We start from the raw sequence: 22181 nt of genomic DNA, 5'->3' as shown, positions 1-22181 counted from the left end.
ATTGCACCATATGAATATGGTGACAGTAAATTCATATTTGGGGGAAAGATTCAACACTTGCAACCCAGGTAAACTGCGCAAGACCTTTTCCATTCTGTAAAAGAATTAGAAGATTTTCTCCTGCCTGGGTGCACAATATTATTCAATATAGTTATTTCATAGAATCCAATTACACCCATTCTATTTTATCAGTAATCTCACAGTGTAGAAAGATCAAATGACTCCTAAGCAACAAAGTGGAATGATTGAACAACATAGGTCTTCACTGTCAGTGAGAAGCATTGGAGTTCTCATGTGTCTCTGCGCAACACAACTTTTCAGTGGCCAGAGTACAATGGCTGAATGGTTCACAACTGTATCGGTGTTTTCTTGATCAGCAATTCTGAAGACTCAGCTGAGTGCTGCCTCTCACTACAATATATTTTCAAAATCTATTAGGCAACACGACATGGTCATGATATTTAATTCCTTAATAAACTCAAAAGCACCACGTTAGAGTGGGATAATAGGTAAGTATACAAAAGGACAAGATTGAAGTCAATGGAAAAGACTCTTGAGAATCATGCAGTGTAAAACAAGGTTACTGATTCACTATAAACTCATTACACGCTCCTGTCCTGGCAATTTCACTCCACAAAGCTTGATCAGGATTAACGATCAATCCTTTAAATAAATTTAATGATATTCCAGGAACATGGAATGTGAACAACACTGGGGGAGGAGGAAAGGAGGATTATTGATGTGTCTCTATATATTGGAAATTGTCTTTATCATTGCTAATTTTACCTAACATTTATCTTTAAGGTAAGAAAATGCACTATGTTCAATAATTAGTATATTCGGCAACCAGTCTCTACATCCTAATCCTATTTTATTATATTTATACTTACTACAAGCTATGATATAGCAGAATTACAGTACAGGAATCAGTTCTACTTCCTTATTACAAATGTGCAACAAGATATTAGCAAAAATTAGGAGTACCGTAAGCATCTGGGAAGTATATTTTAAAATTTATTTGAACAAACATTTAGGTGTGTCATTCAAACTGCATTTTAACACAATCTAATGTTTGATTCTATATAACATGAATTAGGTAATGATTTGGTACAGTGCAATAAACCACAATAAATCCCACAAACTTCAATATTTCTTTCACATACCCTGAATAGCGTGAGAAGGATCGACAAGGATAAACTAAATGAAAAAAGTCCTTACAGGGAACAGAAGAGCAGATAGGGGTTCAGATATTCAAATCTTAAAGGACGACAAGGTGATGAAGTTGTTAACAATAAAACTTTGAGGGGTACATGTAATTATGCATGTAACAAACCATAATTTTTCCACATATTATGTGGGAAATTCAAATATATCAATTTCACACACTATTCAAAATTACTTCTATTAGAAAAGAAACTGAACTGGGTGCCAGAACAACTTGGAGGCCAGTAAATAGCACCAATAATTTTGACTCCAAGTTGCAGAATACAACAGGAAAATAAAGCTCATGGGTTTTAAGGCTAACCTGAAATAGGTATTTATACGCTCATTACACACCATCGCACAGCAGTGGGATAAGTGTTGTGGGCCTTGGGACTTATGCGCATGTGCCAGCTGAGAAGTGGTCGCACATGCGCAATTCGTTGATGTTGTGCCTTTAGGCCAGAAGCCAGCTCTGCGCACATGCGCAGAAGAAAGAAATGTGAAACAGCGTGAAAAAGGTCAGGTGACCTGGAACCAGAGCACCATTCCAGAGTGTGTTCCCCAGGAAGCAGCATATGGGGAGGGGGACAGGGAGAAGGTCCCAAACCAAGGTGGTTCCAAATCAGGGAGTGGGACAGAAAGAGGTCTCAGTTGACAGTCTCAGGTAAGGGACAAAGACAGGGGTCAGAGATAGATTCCTCAGAGTCAAGGCAAACGACAGGAGCAGTGAAAAAGGCTCCAAGTTAAAGAAAGAGCTGTGGGGAGCAAGCTTGAAGTGAAGTGGGCTCGGGAGAAGCCCAGAAGATCCAAGACAGCAGCGAAGGTTGGTGACTCCGTGCAGCAGGCCGTAAGGGCAAAGGTACCCTTCTGGAGCAGTGGTGTTCTGCTTGGCATAGCCAAAGATCTGATAGTATACTTGTAAGGTGAAGCATGCATGTACATGGAGATCCAGAAGAAAGGAATCTCAGAAGGCGAGAGTGAAACCCTGGAGGTGGATCCTTGTTGAAGCCGTCCGAGTGGGAGTGACGTTTGGAGAGAATTCCAAAGCGATTTCTTGGAATGTGGAGTCTGGAATCCCTCATGGAAAAGACAGAGTTTCAGTGAGACCGGTTGGCTCACGGTGTGACAAGAGTCTGGTTGGATTATTGAGGAATCCATAGAATCTGCTTGCGTTGCATCTGTCATTTACTTTGGTGTGTGGTGTGTCAAAACACTGTTCGCCTGTTAATTCACATGTACCGTATACTTACCCTGAATACTGGAGTACAAGGTAGATAGGTAAATTGTTTTATCTTTCCGAATTTGTATGTGTCTTTAAATATGTAACTGGTGTGTGGGGAGAAGGAATAGTGAATATTTGAATAATTTTCTTGTCTTTGTGTTGAGATCTTTCCAACCTTTTTTGTGTGGTGTGATATAGCTCATTTTTCTTGTTTCATAAATGTTTTGTGTTAAACGTTCATCAGCAGGCTCCTGTGAATTTGTTCAGCAGCTTACCTCCACTGCTTCTAAAAAAAAAGTTAGGATCTATCAGGTCAGGTTCCACTCTGGAATCTGACTTGTCCAGTATTAAGATCAACCAGGATTGTAACACAAGATATATTACTTGAAGACTGAGATAGAGTGCAAATTTCCTTGATGTGGGCTTTGTTGAGTGACTGTCATGTCAATAACCTAACCTTGTCTTTTGCTGTTCTGTACAAAGAATTCCCGGTTTTACTAAGAGTAAAGAAACTGATTACATAACTAGCACCGGAGCATAGCATAAATTGTACTTGAAAATTGTTATTAAAACAGCTGTTCAATTTACTCCATTTTAAGTTGCAGAAAGGAGTTCTGTTTTCCAAAATGGAACAGAGTGGTAAATAAAAATATCATGAGTGGCAAGTTGTATAAATAGAAGTATTACATTATTCAACAAATCATTACAGCTGAACTGTTACACAATGAAGGCTCAGCACATGTAGCTTGATAACCCTCACTTCCAAATTTGGAAACTTAAATAAATTAACCTGAGTTTTCTTTGAAAGCACCTGCATCATTCTATTTTCTGGCAAGAGACAAATGAAATATATACAATAACATTCACACCATAGAAAATTATGAATATGTCAATGAAATTACAAAAAAATGCGTATCGACTTGCTAAAATCACCAGAGAATGAGTTAATGGGTTAAAAGACAAACCAGATGCTTAATGGAAAACTGATTTAAATAATCCACAAGATGTTAAGTGCACACAAACAAAAGCATGATAAAATAAAGGATCTTTTTTTAAAATATGGGAATGAAGAGGGAATGTAAACGTAGCAAATAGGAACTTGTGGGTTTCTGTCAGTTATGAGATGGGGGGAAAAAATGTCCAAACTATAGACAAAAATTCCTCCCCTTCACTACACCCCCTCCACGTGCTGTGCTTCAACCCAAAGTGATAACCCCCGCCCCCCGCAAACCTTTATATTTTACAAACATCCATCTGCAGTGAGGAAAATTGAAGGTATAACTGAAGTCTGAGGTTGCTGAAGTTCAAATAAGAATGCCAAGCAGAAAGACAAAGGGACAGATTTTGAAGCTTGCACTGAACTTTACTGGAACACTGGAAGAAACTAAAGGGGAAGTTAGTATAAATGGGAGAGGGACTGCCATGTCATAGAGAAGTTAGAGACACCCTTAAGGATAGAACTGGGATGTTGCACAAAGCAGTCAAGTAATCTGTATCTGATGTCCCCAGTGTAATGGAAACAGCAATGTCATCACAAATTTTATCAGCAAGCTTGAATCACACTTTCCTTGGTAAATGTATGACTGGTTTGAGTCTTGTGTTTTGCTGCTCTACCAATATCAACTGTTTTCTGTAGGTATATATTAACTTTCTCTTTTTAATATTATGATGAATTGATCAAAAGTCAAACCAAGCTTTAATGAAGCCATCAACTAGGGATTTGTAATCACATGATCTAGCCTTCTGTGACAAATATATTCTCTTCCTCAGCCCATGCTGTCATCATGTCCAGACAAATACTTCAATGCTCTCCTGGCCTGCCTCCTATCCTCCACCCTTTATCAGGTTTAACTCATCCAAAATTCAGGTGCCATATCTTAGCTGATATCAGGTCCTGCTCACTCATCACCCATTGCCTTGCTAATCTACAATGGCTCCTGGTCTCTTAAGCTTCAATTTAAAATTCTCATCTAATGTTAAACTCCTTCCTGCCCTTGCTTCTTTTCATCTCTTAACGTTTTCCACTCCTAGAATGGAACTCCTTTAAAGTCTCCATTTCTCTGACTAGATATGCACGCTCCTTCTTTGCTGCACTAGTGCCTTCAGATGCCATGGGCCTGGCTCTATGGAATTTGTGTCTTGAGCTACTCTCCCTCTCCCACTTCCTTCAAGATCCTCCTTAAAACCCATGTCTCTGACCAAGTTTCTGGTCATCTCTAATAGCTCCTTCTTTGGTTTGATGTTCGTGTTTTTTTCTTGCACATTCAAGTGCCTCAGGATGTCTTTTCACATTTAAAGGTATATAAATGCAAGTTTTCATCTGCTAAACACTTTAGTATGTATTATTTTTCTAAGGTATAAAATGCTCCTCAAACTTGACCATTTACTAACTTCAGGTTCTGTCTCCCTTATGCCTCAACACATGGAAACATATTTTGTACCTCTAGCATTTCTTCACCTATTGCATACAGGCCTGTTTTATGCTTTTCCCCCAGATCTTTTTGCACTGCACACAAATCATCTTTCCCAATGCTTCCAAAACACTTTTTCTAATCTTGTATCAACTGGGAGTTTTAAACCTTCATAACTTCAGTGCTGACACCATGGAAAGACCTGTGCCCTATTTGATCAATTCTCAGGAGACTGCAACACAACATAAGCTTTACCTTAAACTGTCCATTTTTTTTTCTGAGCACATGATGTTTACGTATTAAACGTGAAGTCTCTATACAACTTTTAATCCTTCCCCATGCCACAGCTATAGTGTAGCATCTGTAGTCAAAATAAACAAAGGTCTACCAGCATGTCTGTGATCAAGGAATAAGACCACTTCTGAATGTAGGGCTTTATAACTAATTCAAATAAACCCAGTGGTTAATGCCGGAGTGAGATTTTTAAAAATTAAGATTCCAATTAAGAGAATATTCCACTACTTAACTATTAGTTATTGAATCTTAGGTATTTCATCAGTAACAGTTACTGCCCATGATTGGATTTCAATGCAGCACATTGAACATGCAGTGAATCCAAACAAATTTTAATTATGTGCAAATGTGATGTTTTGTACCGATTAGATGACCTGTCCGACTCACTTTTCAAAACCTTAAAACATTTCAACAATCATGCAACTTCAACTGGGTGTATAACTTGATGAGGAGGGATTGAATGTCAGAATGGATCCTTGAGGGCTGAGAGGTGACTGCACAGGGATGGGAAGAGAAGTAATTTCTGGAGATGCACTGACTACAATCAGTTGGCAAGTGTGAAAACCAAGAACATTCCCATGGAGCTGGGCAATGGAGGAGTACTGTCGAAAACTGCAGAGCATTCAAGGAGGAAGGAAAGAGAAGGGCAAGGCACCATAATCACAGTCACAGAGAATGTCTTTCATAACTGTTTCGAGAGGTTATGCTGCTCCAAGAGAGGCAAAAACCAGACCAGAGAGAATCAAAGAGTGAGTTGCAGAAAATGTGGGCATGGTTCTGAAAGGTGGAAAACATTCAAGAACCTTGGGAAGAAAGGGAGGTTAAAGATGGAACAGTAGTTAGAGTGGGGCTAAGGGAGACTTTTTTGTGGAATGAAGTGATGATGGTTGTTTTGAAAGGTAGAGAATCAAAGTCTGGAAAGAGGGAACCATTGATAACATGGCAAAGCAAGGACCAGGAACGGAAGTTGGGTAATCTAGTGTTTGCTGAAAAATGAGTCAGAAGAGTAGGAAGGAGGTATCATGAATGAATGAATGAGATGAGTTTGGAGAAGGTAAGAATATGGGGGGGGGGGGGGGGGGAGAGAGCGCACGTGGTGGTGGGAGAGAAAGTGTTTAGAGAAAAGGGTAAGGGTTCATGGCTAGCATGAATATGGAACTGACAGTAGGTTTGTCTTAGTGTGCAAAGAGAAGCAGCAGAAGCAGCCGAGCAGATTGTCTCCGAGATGGAGACTAAGGAATCCATGAGCTCTTCATACTTGTTAGTGGAGCGGATGGAGTGAGCAGGGGAGAATGATTTGATGAGGTAGTTAATAGTAAATAAAAGGAGCCTGTTGTTATTTTTGCCATTAGGACAATTAGACTATTTTGGAGAGCAAAGTGGGACTAAACAGAGCTTTATGTAGTCAAGCCAGATTTAGCAATTGATAGCTAAGCACAGGTACAATCCAGCTTGCATCCCTGGACTTGGCAGACTGCAGATGGTGGCCATACCAGGGAAGTAACAAGAATGGGAAACTGTGAAAATGTTGTTGGGAACAAATGCTTCAAAGATGGATGCAATAGAATAATCAAATCAATAACTGCAGAGATATCATGACAAATGGAAGGCTAAAGGATCAGCACTTTGGAATTTGTGGTTGCATTTGACTCGGGAAAGTGTTAGTGTTTTGAGGAGAAAGTAGTGTTGAAGGCGGTTAAGTGGATGTGGATGGTGAATGATACTGAGAAGTGGTATTGTCAGTGATCATGAGAAGTAAAGAGACTGTGAAAGGTGATCTAGTCAAGGAGGTGGTCATTTATATGGTTAGGAGAATTTATATAGATGAAGAGGTGATGGCAGTTAATTGAAAGGAGAAGGAAAAGAGGATCTGATATGGAGACTGAAATGACTTAGAATAAAGTTGATCAATTCAATAGATGAGAATGGGGATCACAACAATGATCTGTATCTGGCTCCATGGGGCAAAGCAATAATAAATGCCACAAGGAAATGCGATTCTAGTATACAATCAAGTTATTTTATAATTGTATAGAATTTATATATATTTAAATTAGGATGGTATGACTCTGCATGCAAGCCCTGTTGGCAGATTTAGCTGAAGGAGAAGAAAAGGTCAGGAAAGGTCAAGGATATCTACTGGAGATGCCATGCATGAACATGTACCAAATCACGGCTCTCACAGGTGGAGAGAGTGTAAGATTGAACTGCTAAGCATCAACGAAGTGAAAGTAGAGAAACCAGATTCAAAGAATAATTCACAGTTTATGTATGGAGGAATCAACTGATATAAATTTGCACCCTTTTAAATTCTTAGAACATGCCACAATAACACATCTTTCACACCTAGGAACATAGCAACAGGAGTAGGCTATATACCCAGCAAGCCTGTGCCATCACTTAATGAAATCATGGCTGATCTGCAACTTAACTTTATACATCCACCTTTGCCTCATGTCCCTTGATACCTTTGGATAATAAAAATCTATAAATTTCAGTTTTAAAATTAACAATTGATCGAGCATCAATTTGTATTTGAGAAGTGACTTCCAAACTTCTACAACCCTTTGAGTGAATAAGTGTTTCTTAATTTCACTACTGAAAGGTTTGGCTCTAATTTTTTGTCTATGCCCCCTAATCCTAGACTCTATAACTAATGGAAATATTTTCCTGATCAACCGAATACATTTCCCTTACTATCTCGGAAACATCAATCAAATCACCCCAATACTTTCTAAACTCCATGGGATACAACCTAATTTGAATAATTTCTCACAACTTAGCCCTTGAAGCCCAGGTATCATTTTGGCAAACCTATGCTGCACTCCAAGGCCAATATATGGTTCCTCAGGCATGATACCTACAAGTCCTCATTGTACTCTACGTGTGGACTGACTAGGTCTTTGTATAACTGAAGCACGACTTCTACTTACCATATTCTAATCCTCTCAATATAAAGGCCAGCACTCTATTAGCCTTTTCGATTATTTTCTACACCTGTTCATAACATTTTAATGGTCTGCATACTTGAAACCCCTTAAGTATCTTTGAGACTGCACTGTTTCTAGCTTTTCACTATTAAGAAAGTACCCTGTTCTAGATGATCTCATATTTGTCTACATTGAAATATTACAGTCACAGTATTGCTCATTCACTCGATCTACCAACATTTCTTTGTAAATTATGATTTTATCTGCACTGCTTACACTGCCACCTATAATTGTGTCATCAATAAATTTGGATATGTGGCTATCTCATCATCTAAATCATTAATGAATACAAGGACTAGTTGAAGCCCCAACACAGATCCTTGTGGGAGACCACTAGTCAACTCCTGCCAATTGGAGTACTTGCCCATTATCCCTACTCTCAGCCTCCCTCTGCTTAGTTTGCTTTTGAACTATTATCTATACTAGCTTTCCACCTGACCCCTCCCATCCATTACTATTTAAAGAACCTTGGTCCTACCCTGGTTCAGGTGAAGCCTGTCTCAAAAGTACAGTTCCTTCCTCTCCCAATACTGTAGCCTGTGTTCCTTTAGCCACACGTCACCTCCCTAATCTGTTTACCCCTGTGCCAATTTGCGTATGGCTCAGGTGATAACCCACAGATTATAACCCTGGAGGTACTGTCCTTTAACTCCTAGCTCCTGGCACTTTCCAAACAGGATCTTTTCACTGTTCTTTCCACGCTGTGCCTGCTTCAATAACCTTTCAAGCCAGTTCGAAATGTTTTCATTCTAGCACCGGGTAATGCGCTAAATAATAGAACATAATATAGCTGCTGAAAATTCTGGATCACTACATTACACTTAACAGTACATCCAGTACTATGAAGATTAGTTAATCAATTCATAGTATGTCTCTGATGAGCAGTAATCACTCAGTCGATTACAGTAAAAAAAACATTTTGTTTTGAGAATCACAACAGCATTTTTTGCACTTTTGATGTAAATATCCAAATGATATTATTAAAATGACTCAATGAAGTGATGAAGAAAAAAAGTGTACACATTTCAAAAAATTAGGGCAAAGTCTGAATGGCAGAGAAACCAAAGGTGGGAAGGGGATTTTGGCACTTTTTCCGAGGCTCAACAAGTTTATCTTGTGTGTTACTCAGTCACTTGTACTGGGAATTTCCAGGTACAATTCTTGGTCTATACTGCGTTAGTTACTCCCAGTCAGAACTGCGAACAAATGGTACAACTGGCCTCAACAGTCTTGAGTTTTCTCTAATCTAGCTATATAATCATAGCCTTGGCTCCCTATTTCTCATCTACATGCTATCCTGACAACATCGAAAGGTACATCATTTGATTTCATGTATATGCTGATGACACCCAGCTCTACCTCACCACCACTTTTCGCATATCCTCCACTGTTGCTAAATTAGACTACTTATCCAATATCCAGTACCAGATGAGCAGAAATTTCCTCCAATTAAATATTGGGAAGACTGTCATTGTTTTCAGTCCCCACTCCAAACTCCGTTCCCTAACTATTGACTCCCTCTCTCTCCCTGGCAACAGTCTGAGATTAAACCAGCCTGTTCGCAACCTTGGTGTCACATTTGATCCCGAGAGGAGTTTCAACTTCACAGTCATGCCATCTCAAACACCAGCTATTTCCACCTACATAACATTATTCCACTTCGCCACTATCTCAGCTCATCTACTGCTGAAACCATCAAACATGTCTTTGTCACCTCTAGACTTGACTATTCCAACACATTCCAGCTGGGGTCCCACATTCTACTCTTTGTAAACTTGAGGTCATCCAAAACTCTGTGGCCCATGAGTTAACTCACAACAAGTCCAGATCCCCTATCACCCTGTGCTCACTGACCTACATTGGCTCCCGGTTAAGCAAAATCTTGATTTTAAAATTCTTGTTTTCAAGTCCATCTATGGCCTTTTCCCTCCCTAACTCTATAACCTCAATCCCACAACCGTCCAAGATAATATGCTATGACACTTCACAGGAGTTATGTTAAAGGTGCTATATAAATATAAGTTGTTGTTGAGTTAGGTGGATGAAAATTCTCCACTTCTGATCACTATCCAGTAATTTCTACAAGAGCTGCATGCCTGGATGTTGGGCAAGGATAGTATTAAGTTTCAATGTGGTTGAGTAGCATGCTGAGACTTACCATCAAAGTACACACATGAACCTTGTGGTCACTTGTTTGAGGCGAGTTACTGCCTTCAGGATAGAGTAGAAAGCCAGGGATAAACAAAATAGAACTCATTTTCCCTTTAATTCAAGCAACTGTTCTTTTCTAATATTATCCTACTCTGAACATATTTCTAAATTAGATACCAATACATCTTTTCTTGCATTACATTCATTTAAGTTGAAGTATAATTGTTCAAAATAAAGCTGATTGTGATTCTTGCCAGCCATATTAAATGTAGCTGGGCTTCAGATTCCTGGGCCTCATTAAGTCAATGGCCAATATTCTTAATGCTCCAGAACGTATTCCAATTTTATGGTCACTGTATAAAGCCTGTGCAGTGAATGCGCCAAGACTCGTTAAGGCCGCCTTTTTAACCTAAATAAGCTGAGCTTTCTGTAATGCAGTTGAAATGATTGCAAAGCCTTTCAATTACTCCAATTCTCTTCCCTGGGTAGCCATGACCTTTTAATAAAGCCACCTATCAGGATGCCTGTTATCATTTTAGTTTAAAAAAAAACAGCTTGCTGCTAGCTCAGTGCTCAGTCATCATCATACCCGCTCCCATCAAAAATGATTAACATTTTCCATGTTAACCATGCTCAGTTGGTGGCACACTTACCTCTGAATCACAAGGGTCCAGGATCAAGTACCACTCCAGGGCTTGGGCACAAAAATGAAGGCCAACACTCCAACGCAGTACTGAGAGAGCACTGCACTGTCAGAGGTGCCATTTTTCAGATAAGATGTTAAACCGAGGCCCCATCTGCCTGCTTGGGTGGATGTAAAAGATGGCATTATTTTGAAGAAGAGCAGGTGAGTTATCTCTGGTGTCCTGGCCAATTTTTATCCCTCAATCAAAAACACAAAAAAAATTATCTTGTCATTATTATATTGCTGTTTATATGAGCTTGCTGAGCATAAAACAACTATTATGTTTCCTACTACAGTGGCTACACTTCAAAAAGTACTTCTGTAAAGCGCTTTGTGACGTCATAAAAAGCGCTATATAAATACAGGGCCATAACTTCCAACTAGCGTCGGAAAGTGCTGGCCCAAAGGAATTAGAAGAAATAAACGCACACTTACCTGGTCTTGAAAATTAGGCTGACCCTTCCGTTCGCAAGAGCTGCTTGGGGCCTACATCGAAAGGCACCTTGCAGGCCCCAGCCAAGTGTAGCTCTGGCAGATTCAAGTAGCCACACCCCCTTTTTAACAGCACCAGCTGCCACAAAGCAAGTAAGCTTAAAGGGCCAGTGAAACTGACGGGCCAGGGAGAAGGTAAGCGAGTAGGATTTCAGGGTGGGGGTTGGAGGTCTGGGGGGTGGTGTGGGGAAATCGGAGGTCGAGGGGGTCGGATATTGAGGGTGTGGGGGGAGTGCCGTAGGGTCAGTCTGGGTCTTTACATTAGTTACCCACAAGTTAGAAGAGGTTTTAATTTTTCCAACTTTTTCTGAGTAACAATTGGTGTAACCCTGGTGGAACCATCTGAAGTTTCTGATTTAAACTGCACTTCCGAACGATTCCCAGCACAGGGCAATTGTCCAAAGGAGGTGTGCACTTCTGGGCAATTGCCTTGCAAACCCTTACCTGAGAACTTCCGATAGGGAGTCCCCAGCGCAGCTTTAGAGTATCCCCCAAATCCAACACTGGGGAGCTTGGAGGTTACGGCCCACAGTTTTTTCTTTTTTCTTCTTCAATGTGCCAGAAGCTATTTATAGGTTGCTTGTGCTAGAAAATCTACTCCACACAACATCAGAAATTGGCAGAAATTGCATTCTCTACCCCACTGCGTAATTTTTTTGCAGGCATCTAAACTTTGCAGCAATTATTGTTCACTATTAAATTAATAGGTACATAAATTAACTAACAGATTAAACATTATCATTTGTACAAACAATTGTATTATCATTTCTCAGACGTACACCCACTGTAAACATGCAGGCACACTAAACTGTTTCAGAATCAGGAACATTGATGGGGTCCGAATGAATTTTTGAAATGATGCACACCTGCTCCCTATGGTCATTTCCACTTCAGTTCATTTGAATTATTTACTTTTTCCCAAATAATAAAAGTATTATAGCATGTAAATAGTTGCCAGTAACATATATTCTAGAGTAAATTCAACCATAATTTAAAATCTAATCCTAAAATGCTCTATATTCCTGTGCTAATGTTAACAACGAGCTATAAAATATACCGTTTATTCTTCGTTTATAATACAATTTCTTTATTGCCTTAAAATGTCCTCCTTCAACTGCAAATGCACTATATTTTCATTCCTAAAACTGCCTTACAGAAATTCTCATCTAAACAAGCTCCATCATATTAAATTGCGTGGTCTCAAAGTTTAGCATATTAGGGTAAAATACAATTGGATACAACAACAACTCTGGAGAGCGAGGAGGTGTTTCTTTGCAATCAGCATAACTCTTTAGGTGTGTTGAGAAACAAAAACCAGGCCCAATGTGCACATGACTTGCATCATGTAAGCACCACCTGACTGAACAGGGAAATAAAACATCAGCAAGCATTCCTACTCTCGAGCTCTAATTCAGTGACACGTGCTGGAAGTCATTGTTGAGGAAGAGATATATTCCTGGTAAATCAGTTCCCATTTAGCTATTTTTAACCTTGAACCCATTTTTCTTTTTGTCAGTATTTATAAGTTCATACTTGTTCACCATAAGAACATTAGAAGTAGGAGCAGGGATAGGCCATTTGGCCCCTCAAACCTGCCCCGCCGTTTAATAAGATCATGACTGATCTGCCCCAGGCCTCAACTACTCTTTCGTACCAGCTCCTCATGGCCCTCAACTCCCCGATATTTCAAAAATCTATCTACCTCCTCTTTAAATACTTTCAGTGATCTAGCCTCCACAACTCTATGGGGTAGTGAATTCCAGAAATTCACTACCCTCTAAGAGAAGAAATTCCTTCACATCTCAGTTTTAAATGAGTGTATGTATAATAATGTACAGTTATATTATATTATTATATTATAGTATTACATAATAGGGGAAAATTTTCTCCTGCGGGCTGGACGGGAGCGGGCATGGGCAGGTGCACAGCCGATCGGCTGCGCACCGCCATTTTACGTAGGCGGGCCCATTAAGGCCCGCCCTGCGTGACGTGCTTCCAGAAGCGCTCAGTGCTACCTGTGCAGGCAGGGGAGGGGGGAGAGTCAGGGCCTGCACTATTTCGCGCATGCGCTCGAAAGAGCAAAAATCTCCCTGATGCATGGAGCTGCCTCAGGAAGATTACTTTGATTATGAAAAATTGAAATAAAGAAAAAAAAAAAATTCAGACATTCCCCTCGAGACAGTGTCACATGAGCTGGGATGTGTCAATGAATTTTAATAAAAATTTTTATTAAACTTATAAACCCTTCACAAAGCCTCATCCCACCCTTGGATGAGGTGCCACGAAAAATGCGAAGGCCGCCTGGGCTCTTCGCCTGCCCGCCAACCTTAAGTTTGGAAGGGCAGCCCTGTTAACAATTTTAATGAGGGGATTAATGGCTTTAATAGGCTTCTGCCAGTTCGGTGGGCGCGCAGCCGACTCCGGTCTGCGCCCGCCGAACTGAAGATCGGAACGACGCGCGGTGGCATCGGGACACACACCCGACGTCACCATGCGTCACTTTACACGTCAGCGAGCGGGGTCCACCCCCCGCACGCCGACCAGAAGATTCAGGCCATAATGTTATTTTCTAGTAAATAACTGCTCACTAACCCTTCAATCCTGCAGTAATTACATCTCAATATCTCAGAGAAGATTGATGTACACAACCAAATGTATTGCTGTGAAACAAATATTCACAGAAATTCACATTATAGGCAGAGCTCCTAAATTACCATCAATCTATACTTCTGTATATGCTGATGTTCCTTTAGGAAGTCAAAATACAGCAAGTTCCAGAATGATCACCAAAGTCCTGTTGGCATATTTTGTGCATGTCGTCAGTTTCAAGCCTGTTTGCATATTTTATAGTTATCACCTGTTTTCTGCCAACCCTTTTAATACTATGAAGCTTTTTTTTAAAAAACTTATCTTAAACTGCTTAGCTTCAACTACTTTTGTTTTTGAAGATCTCTTTGCTCATGTAAATCAACCTTTTAATATGTCTCTGCATTTTATTGTATTCACCTCAGTAAGTGCGATCTCCATGCTGGATATGTACAGGCTGTTTTTCCCATTAACAGTGTAACTTCTGATAATCAAGTTTGTTTCATCTGAGCTTGTTAGTTTTGACATTTAGCATATTTTACTGGGATGTCCTGCAGGCTCAGCACTATACCTTTAATTCCTCAACTTGTCCTTTACTTGAGTGTTACTGAGCAACCTCTCCCAATTTACTTTAAGTATTTCCTCATTTTATCAAATTTAACTCTTAAAAATTATGTTCCTGGTATTATTTCTAATACCTAGATCACAAACTTTACCATCCTGCAGTCTCCATCCACTGACAGTCTGAGGACTTCCACTTTCTGTGTGTATTAGAAACACCACATCAAAATGAGCACTGCTTCTTTTGTACACAAGGTGGGGAGGCGGTGGCATAATGGTAATATCACCAGGCTCATAACCCAGAGACCCAGGCTAATGCTCTGGGGACATGGGTTAAAATCCCAACACAACTGTTGGTGGAATTTAAATTCAGTTAATAAATCTGGAATTTAAAAGCTAATAGTGATCATAAAATTCCATCTGGTTCACTAATGCCCTTCCTTAAGGAAGAAAACCTCCAGTCTTTAACTGGTCTGGCCTACATGTGACTCCAGACCCACAACAGTGTGGTCGACTCTTAAATGCTCTCTGAAATGGCCCAGCAAGCCACTCAGTTGTAGCAAACTGCTATGAAATCTAAAAAAAAGGAATGAAACCTGACAGATCACCCAGCATCGACCCAGGCACCAGAAACAACAGTAAAACCAGCCCTGTTGACCCTGCAAAGTCCTCCATACTAACATCTGAGGGCTTGAGCCAAAATTGGGAGAGCTGTCCCACAGACTAATCAAGGAAAAGCCTGACATAGTCATGCTCACAGAATCATACCTTACAGATAATGTCCCAGACACCACCATTAGTGGTATACAATTGGGAGTTGTCCTGCAAGTTCCCAACACTGACTCTAGACACCATGAAGTCTCAAGGCATCAGGTTAAACGTGGGCAATCCTGTTGATTACCACGTACCACCCTCCCTCAGCAGTTGAGTCAGTGCTCCTCCATGTTGAACACCACTTGGAGGAAGCACTGAGGGTGGAATGGGCACAGAATGAAGTCACCCACCCAGAATACAATGTCCAACACCAAGAATGGTTTGGTAGCACCACTACTGACCAAGCTGGCCGAATGCTAAAGGACATAGCTACTAGGCCATGTCTTCGGCAGGTGATGAGGGAATCAACGAGAGGGAAAAACCTACTTGACCTCATCCTCACCTGTCGCATATGGATCGGTCCATGACAATAATGGTAGGAGTGACCACCGCACAGTCCTTGTAGAGACAAAGTCCTGTCCTTACACTGAGGGTACACTTCAATGCATTGTGTGGCACTACCACCATGCTAAATGGGATAGATTTCGAATAGGTCAAGCAACTCAAACTGGGAATCCATGAGCCGCTGTGGGCCATCAGCAGCAGAATTGTGTACAACCACATTCTGTAACCTCATGGCTCAGCATATCCCCCACTCTGCCAACACCATCAAACCAGGGGATCAACCCTGGTTCAATGAAGAGTGCAGGAGGGCATGCAAAGAGTAGCACCAGACATACCTAAAAATGAAGTGTCAACCCGGTGAAGCTACAACACACGACTACTTGCATGCCAAACAGTGGAAGCAGCATGCGATAAATAGAGCTAAGCGATCCCACAATCAACAGATCAGATCTAAGCTCTGCAGTCCTGTCACATTCAGTCGTGAATGGTGGTGGACAATTTAATAACTAACTTGGAAGAGGAGGCTCCACAAATATCTCCATCCTCAATGATGGGGGAGCCCAGCACATCATTGCAAAAGACAAGGCTGAAGCATTTGCAGCCACCTTCAGACAGAAGCATTTGCAGCCACCTTCAGACAGAAGCATTTGCAGCCACCTTCAGACAGAGTGGATGATCCATCTCGGCCTCCTCCTGCGGTCCCCTGCATCACAAATGCTAGTCTTCAGCCAATTTGATTCACTCTATGTGATATCAAGAAATGGCTGTAGGCACAGATACTGCAAAGGCAATGGGCCCCGACAACATTCAGACAATAGTACTGAAGACTTGTGCTCCAGAACAAGCTGTGACCTTAGTCAAGCTGTTCCAGTACAGTTACAACACTTTCATCTACTCAGCAATGTGGAAAATTGTCCAGTTATGTCCTGTCCACAAAAAGCAGGACAAATCCAACCCAGCCAATCACCACCCTATCAGTCTAGTCTCAATCATCAGCAAAGTGATGGAAGGGGTCGTCAACAGTGCTGTCAAGTGGCACTTACTCTGCAATAACCTTCCTCGCTGAAGCTCAGTTTGGGTTCCGCCAGAACCACTCAGCCCCTGACCTCTTAACAGCATTGGTTCAAAGATGGACAAAAGAACTGAACTCCAGAGGTGAGGTGAGAGTGACTGCCCTTGACATCAACCCCAAGCAAAACAAGGGTTAATGGGAATCAGGGGAAAACTCTCCACTGGTTATCATACCTAACACAAAGGGTGACTGTTGCAGCTGTCAGAGGTCAATCATCTCAGTCCCAGGACATCAATGAGGAGTTCCTCAAGGTAGCATTCCAGGCCCAAACATCTTCAGCTGCTTCATCAATGAACCTCCCTCCATCATAAGGTCAGAAGTGGGGATATTTGCTGATGATTGCACAATGTTCAACACCATTCGTGACTCCTCAGTAACAATAGTAAAGCAGCCCACACCCATATGCAGCATAACCTGGACAATATTCAGGCTTGGGTTGATAAGTGGCAAATAATATTTGCATCACAAAAGTGTCAGGCAATGACCATTTCCAACAAGAGAGAACCCAACCATGGCCCCTTGACATTCAATGGCATTACCATCACTGAATCTCCCACTATCAACATCCTCGGGGTTACCATTGACCAGAAACTGAACTGAATTAGCCATATAAATACTGTGGCTACAAGAGCAGGTCAGAGGCTAGGAATCATGTGACGAATAACTCATCTCCTGACTCTCCAAAGCCTGTCCACCATCTACAAGACACAAGCCAGAAGTGATGGAATACTCCCCATTTGCCTGGATGAGTGCAGTTCCCACAACACTCAAGAAGCCTGACACCGTCCAGGACAATGCAGCCTATTTGATTGGCACCACATCCACAAACATTCACTCCCTCCACCACCGACGCACAGTAGCAGCAGTGTGTGCCATCTACAAGATGCACTGCAGGAATTCACCAAGGCTTCTTCGACAACACCTTCCAAACCCACAACCACTACCATCTAGAAGGACAAAGGCAGCAGATAGATGGGAACACCACCAGCTGGAAGTTCCCCTCCAAGTTACTCACCATCCTAACTTGGAGTTTTGCTCACACCATGATGCTAAGCCACTCATTCACTCCATTTTCCTAGTGAACTCTCTTATTCCTATATACTGGAATTATGCCTGAAAAAGGTTTGCAACCTCCATCAATGTGTTGTGAACCATTCCTCATTTGTGGGGTTAAATGTCAATCTTTTCTTTCTCCCCATGTCATTTAGCCCTTTCTGCTTCTTCAGCGCTCCTAACTTTTCCTCAGTATGTACTGCTCTAGCTCCAGATCGACAACTCATCATTCTGTATATATTGCCCCTACAATATACCTACCTATTCACTTTCCTGAAGAGCAATCAAGCATAAGTAATCTGTGACAACCAAGCTGTGTCTTTGCCCTCTGGTTTTCTAACCACCTTCTGGGAAATTATCTTTTCAATGTTGGATAGTGTTTGGAGTCTGTTGATAATATAGATTCTAGACAGATTCTTGAAAAGCAAGGGGTGAAAGGTCTTTTGGCGGTAGGTGCGAACATGGAGTTGAGCTTATAATCAGATCAGCCATTATCTTATTGAATGGCAGAACATGCTCGAGAGGCCGAGTGGTCTACTCCTGCTCCTTATTCGTATGTTCGCATATAATCAGGAGGATAACTATTCAGGGGTTTATACCAAACTTGCTTATTTTATCAATGTTAATTCATCCACTGCCCCTAACTACTCTGCTTCCTTCAGCACTTGTCCTTCTGCCATGACAACACTGGTCTTGATTGTACTCGTTGCCAGCTCCAATGCCTAATTGTTCATTCATGGTCTGATTCTAGCCTGGCCATAGCACTTAGCTGAGATGACTCACTTATTGAATTTATTACCAATTATTACACTCAGCTATCCCTCCCTTTTGATTTTAATACAAATATTTACCCTCAACTCTTCCTCCCTTTTGAATGTGTTTACTCTCAACTATCTCTCCCTTCTGTCTGCCCTGCCAGTCTCTGTATCTTACTTATGAAGACTGCACTTTAAAACTTTATATTCCACAAAATTAAAATTACCCAACATTCTTGTACCTTTACCAAAATTTCCATCTACATCTTAAAAATGTTGTACCATGTTTGTATTAATTGGGCTACAAGTCAGTCCAATGATTTAGTTTTCTGTCACTTGCCACTTTAAAATTTCAATAATTGGCATGCTCCCATTTTACAATCATTGTCCTTCCACTGAATAGTTGTCTGCACTGTTTCTATGGCAATTTAAAGACTATAATAGTGAGGTTACTTTCAGATGTAGGCATCGTACTTAAGAACAGAGGCAGGAAATACAACAGAGGCCTTCAAACAAGCTACACACAAGGAAGTTAACAGAACATGTCACTTTCTAAAGCCCAATTTCCTATCTATCTTCAGAATTACAGTTGCTGAAACCTTTGCAGGAAATGCTTAATTTAACTGGTAAACTTCCCTTTCCTGAAGAAAAACAATGCGGAAGTTGTTTTTTTTCTTTAAATAATGCATTTTGATACATATTTATTCACAAACTGCTAAACATACAGTCTGACCAATTTTCTCTCAATCTGTGTGCTAGAGATAAAAATTCTGGTTCAACATGTTACAGTTACTGCTACTGATGTGATAGAGAGAAAGAGAAAATATAGTCATTAATTGCAAATTAAATTTGTTTTAAAATCTTTAAAAATTGTACAATTCCTTAAAGTTCAAATTAAGTTAAGAAACAATAAAAAAAATGACTTAAGTAACTGGGAATTCTATTCTCTCGAAGTCTGGAGCAGTAATTAAAATAATTTTTTTAATAATTCCTTTTTAGCTCTGAAGAAGTCATATGGACTCGAAACGTTAACCCTGCTTCTCTCGCCACAGATGCTGTTAGACCTGCTGCGTTTTTCCAGCATTTTCTGTTTTTATTTCAGATTTCCAGCATCCACAGTATTTTGCTTTTATATTAAAATAATTAATTCTGGTATAAATATCACTTACTGAGACTAAGGAGTGCACTGTGGACACTGCCACAAAACAAAGTTAATTTATTTTTGTATAAGATTGAGACAGTAAACCAGATTCCAAGGAGTGATTTCAAGACTGTAAATGAAGCATTGGTTTGATACAAGACAAATACAAGCTGTGCCCAATTCGCATGTGACGTTTGTCTGAACTCGGGTTATTTTACTCTCTATAATAAATATACGTCACTCTGATCACTAATAATGGATTAAGCATTGTAATCCAGAATACGCTGCAATTTTTCATCTGCATTAATTATTCATAAAATAGACTGATGATATGGGATATGACGCTACGTCTTTAACCTTAATATTTTGATAGTTGTCCAAAACGTGTACAATGAATTACAGCCTTACTAAAATTGTCATCCTTATTGCAAAAAAAAATTAGAAATAAATGACGAATCTCGAGTACAGTACTGCAAGTACACACCCAACCACACAGCTTCCTGAATATTTTACTGGTTATGCAAATATATTGCCAGAACCATGTAGGAGTATAACACGTACTGTACCTTCACCGGGAAGATGGGGGGGGGGGGGGGGGTGAAGAGGGGGAAATCATGCGGTGGATTTCGAACACATTTTCGAAAACTACAGGGAATATACAGCGTTTAACAACGAAAAACATCCTTGGCGATCTAAAGCGTGTGATAGGGATAAATGAAGGATAGAACCAGGGCGGTGAACGCAGAAGACCACTGAAGCAGGATCGCCGAACAACCTTCCCATGTAACAAATGCACTGAATATAAATGCGACTGAGAGGAAATCAACACTTCAAATGTTGTCAATCGCAAATCAAAAGAAGCAGACAAAGAATTATATTTCGGGGGGGGGGGGGGGGGGGAGTGGGGATGATATTTTCAGTCATTTCCGTCATCTTCAAGTCCTGCGGGATGACTGCCATATGTCTCTTTCCCACACAGACACAGGCTAGCAGGTACTCACAATGTACAGCAGGTTCAGGACACACAGCGCGTTCTTGGAACAGGTGAAGCCGCCGCAAACCATCGTCACAATCAAGCTACAGGGCGCAGCTGTGCAGAGAAGCCGCGAGCTCCGGTTCCGAGAAAGACAATCACCGCCCGCTTTGCTGCCCAAATGTTTTACAGGCAAACAACTATTGGCTCGAAAATGACGCAAAACCAGCAGCTCCCTCCGTCAGAATGCAGGATCTCAAAGAGAGAGATAGAGAAACTAGTCAGAACCCGCGAACAATGCGCAGGCGCTGCCGCCTGCAGTCAGCTGACGTTTGGTTTCGCCTGATCCCCAAACTGCTCCGAATGAGCTGATAGGCAGACATGGCAGCTAAAGTCTCAAGAGGCAATCAGCAGGGTCGGGGAAATGGGAGCACTTACATTTCTACTAAGCAAAAGAAACAGTAGATGTCGGAAATGTATAGGATGTTCTATTGTTTTAGGATTGATATACATCAAAATAAATTACGTATTTCAGTCAAAAATGATTGGTCCTTACTACTGACATGACTTAGACTTTGTCCCACATGGGACTGGAGGAACTATGGGCAGCAAGACTCCACCACCGGCCCCAGTCCATCGCAATCTCTTTCGCTCCAGCCCAGGTGATGTCCCACTCTTGAAGATCCTCCTTAAATGTACTTCACCAGGTCTACTTTGGCCAGCCCCATCTTTTTTCCCTCTGGTGATGTCCATTCAACTGCCACTCTGGCAGAACATACTTCCGGGAAGCAAAAACATGACCTGTCAGCCTTAAACATCTATCCGTCAAGATGTCCCAGGCACTTCTGACAAGTCCTCTGTAGCACTTCTTCATTGGTGATGTTGTCTCTCCATGTGATGCCCAGGATCTTACATAGGCAATGCTGATGAAAGATGTCCAATTTAACATGACACCTTTGCTGTTCTCTCCCATGTCTCACTGACATAGGGTACGGTTGGTACGACTATGGACATGGCGTCAGTGGCGATCCCTCGGAATCCAGAATGACGTCCGTCTGGCTTGGTGAGACTTCAGATGACTGAGGAACCCAATTCTGGATCCACATGTTCTTCCACAGTGGGGGCACATTGTTGCGCAGTGAGTGGAAATCACAGCCCCAGGTTGGCTTCCTTCTCCTTCCTCTGCCGTCATCATTCCGCTTCACAGTCAAGTCGCTGAGCCTCGAAGTGACTTGTGCCTTGATGGACCAGGTGGTGCGATGCAGAGCGATCAGCAGCATTCTCCTCCCAGTCAGTGGTGTTAATGCCTCCATGCTTTGGGGCGACCATGAGCGTATCCTTATACCTTTTCCTTTGGCCGGCCTTTGAGCATTGGCCAACGGGGAGCTGTGAGAAGAGAACCTACCAAGGGAGGTGGTTTTCGGGCACCCGGAT

General features: G+C 41.3%; 1 protein-coding gene across 1 annotated transcript in view; it reads right to left on the bottom strand.

The window, feature by feature from the left end:
- tspan13a (tetraspanin 13a) overlaps positions 1–21278 on the bottom strand; it is a 73751-nt gene extending 52473 nt beyond the window's left edge. Inside the window, exon 1 of the mRNA XM_078538838.1 lies at positions 20776–21278. Coding sequence (XP_078394964.1) covers positions 20776–20838 — 63 coding nt within the window. The 5' untranslated portion in view covers positions 20839–21278. The remainder of the gene's footprint in view (positions 1–20775) is intronic.
- Positions 21279–22181: the final 903 nt, after the last annotated feature.

This window comes from Cetorhinus maximus, chromosome 3 (genome assembly GCF_964194155.1).
Source record: "Cetorhinus maximus chromosome 3, sCetMax3.hap1.1, whole genome shotgun sequence".
Classification (NCBI taxonomy): domain Eukaryota; kingdom Metazoa; phylum Chordata; class Chondrichthyes; order Lamniformes; family Cetorhinidae; genus Cetorhinus; species Cetorhinus maximus.
Note: the sequence above shows the minus strand (reverse complement) of the source record. Positions and strands in the feature narration are given on the sequence as shown.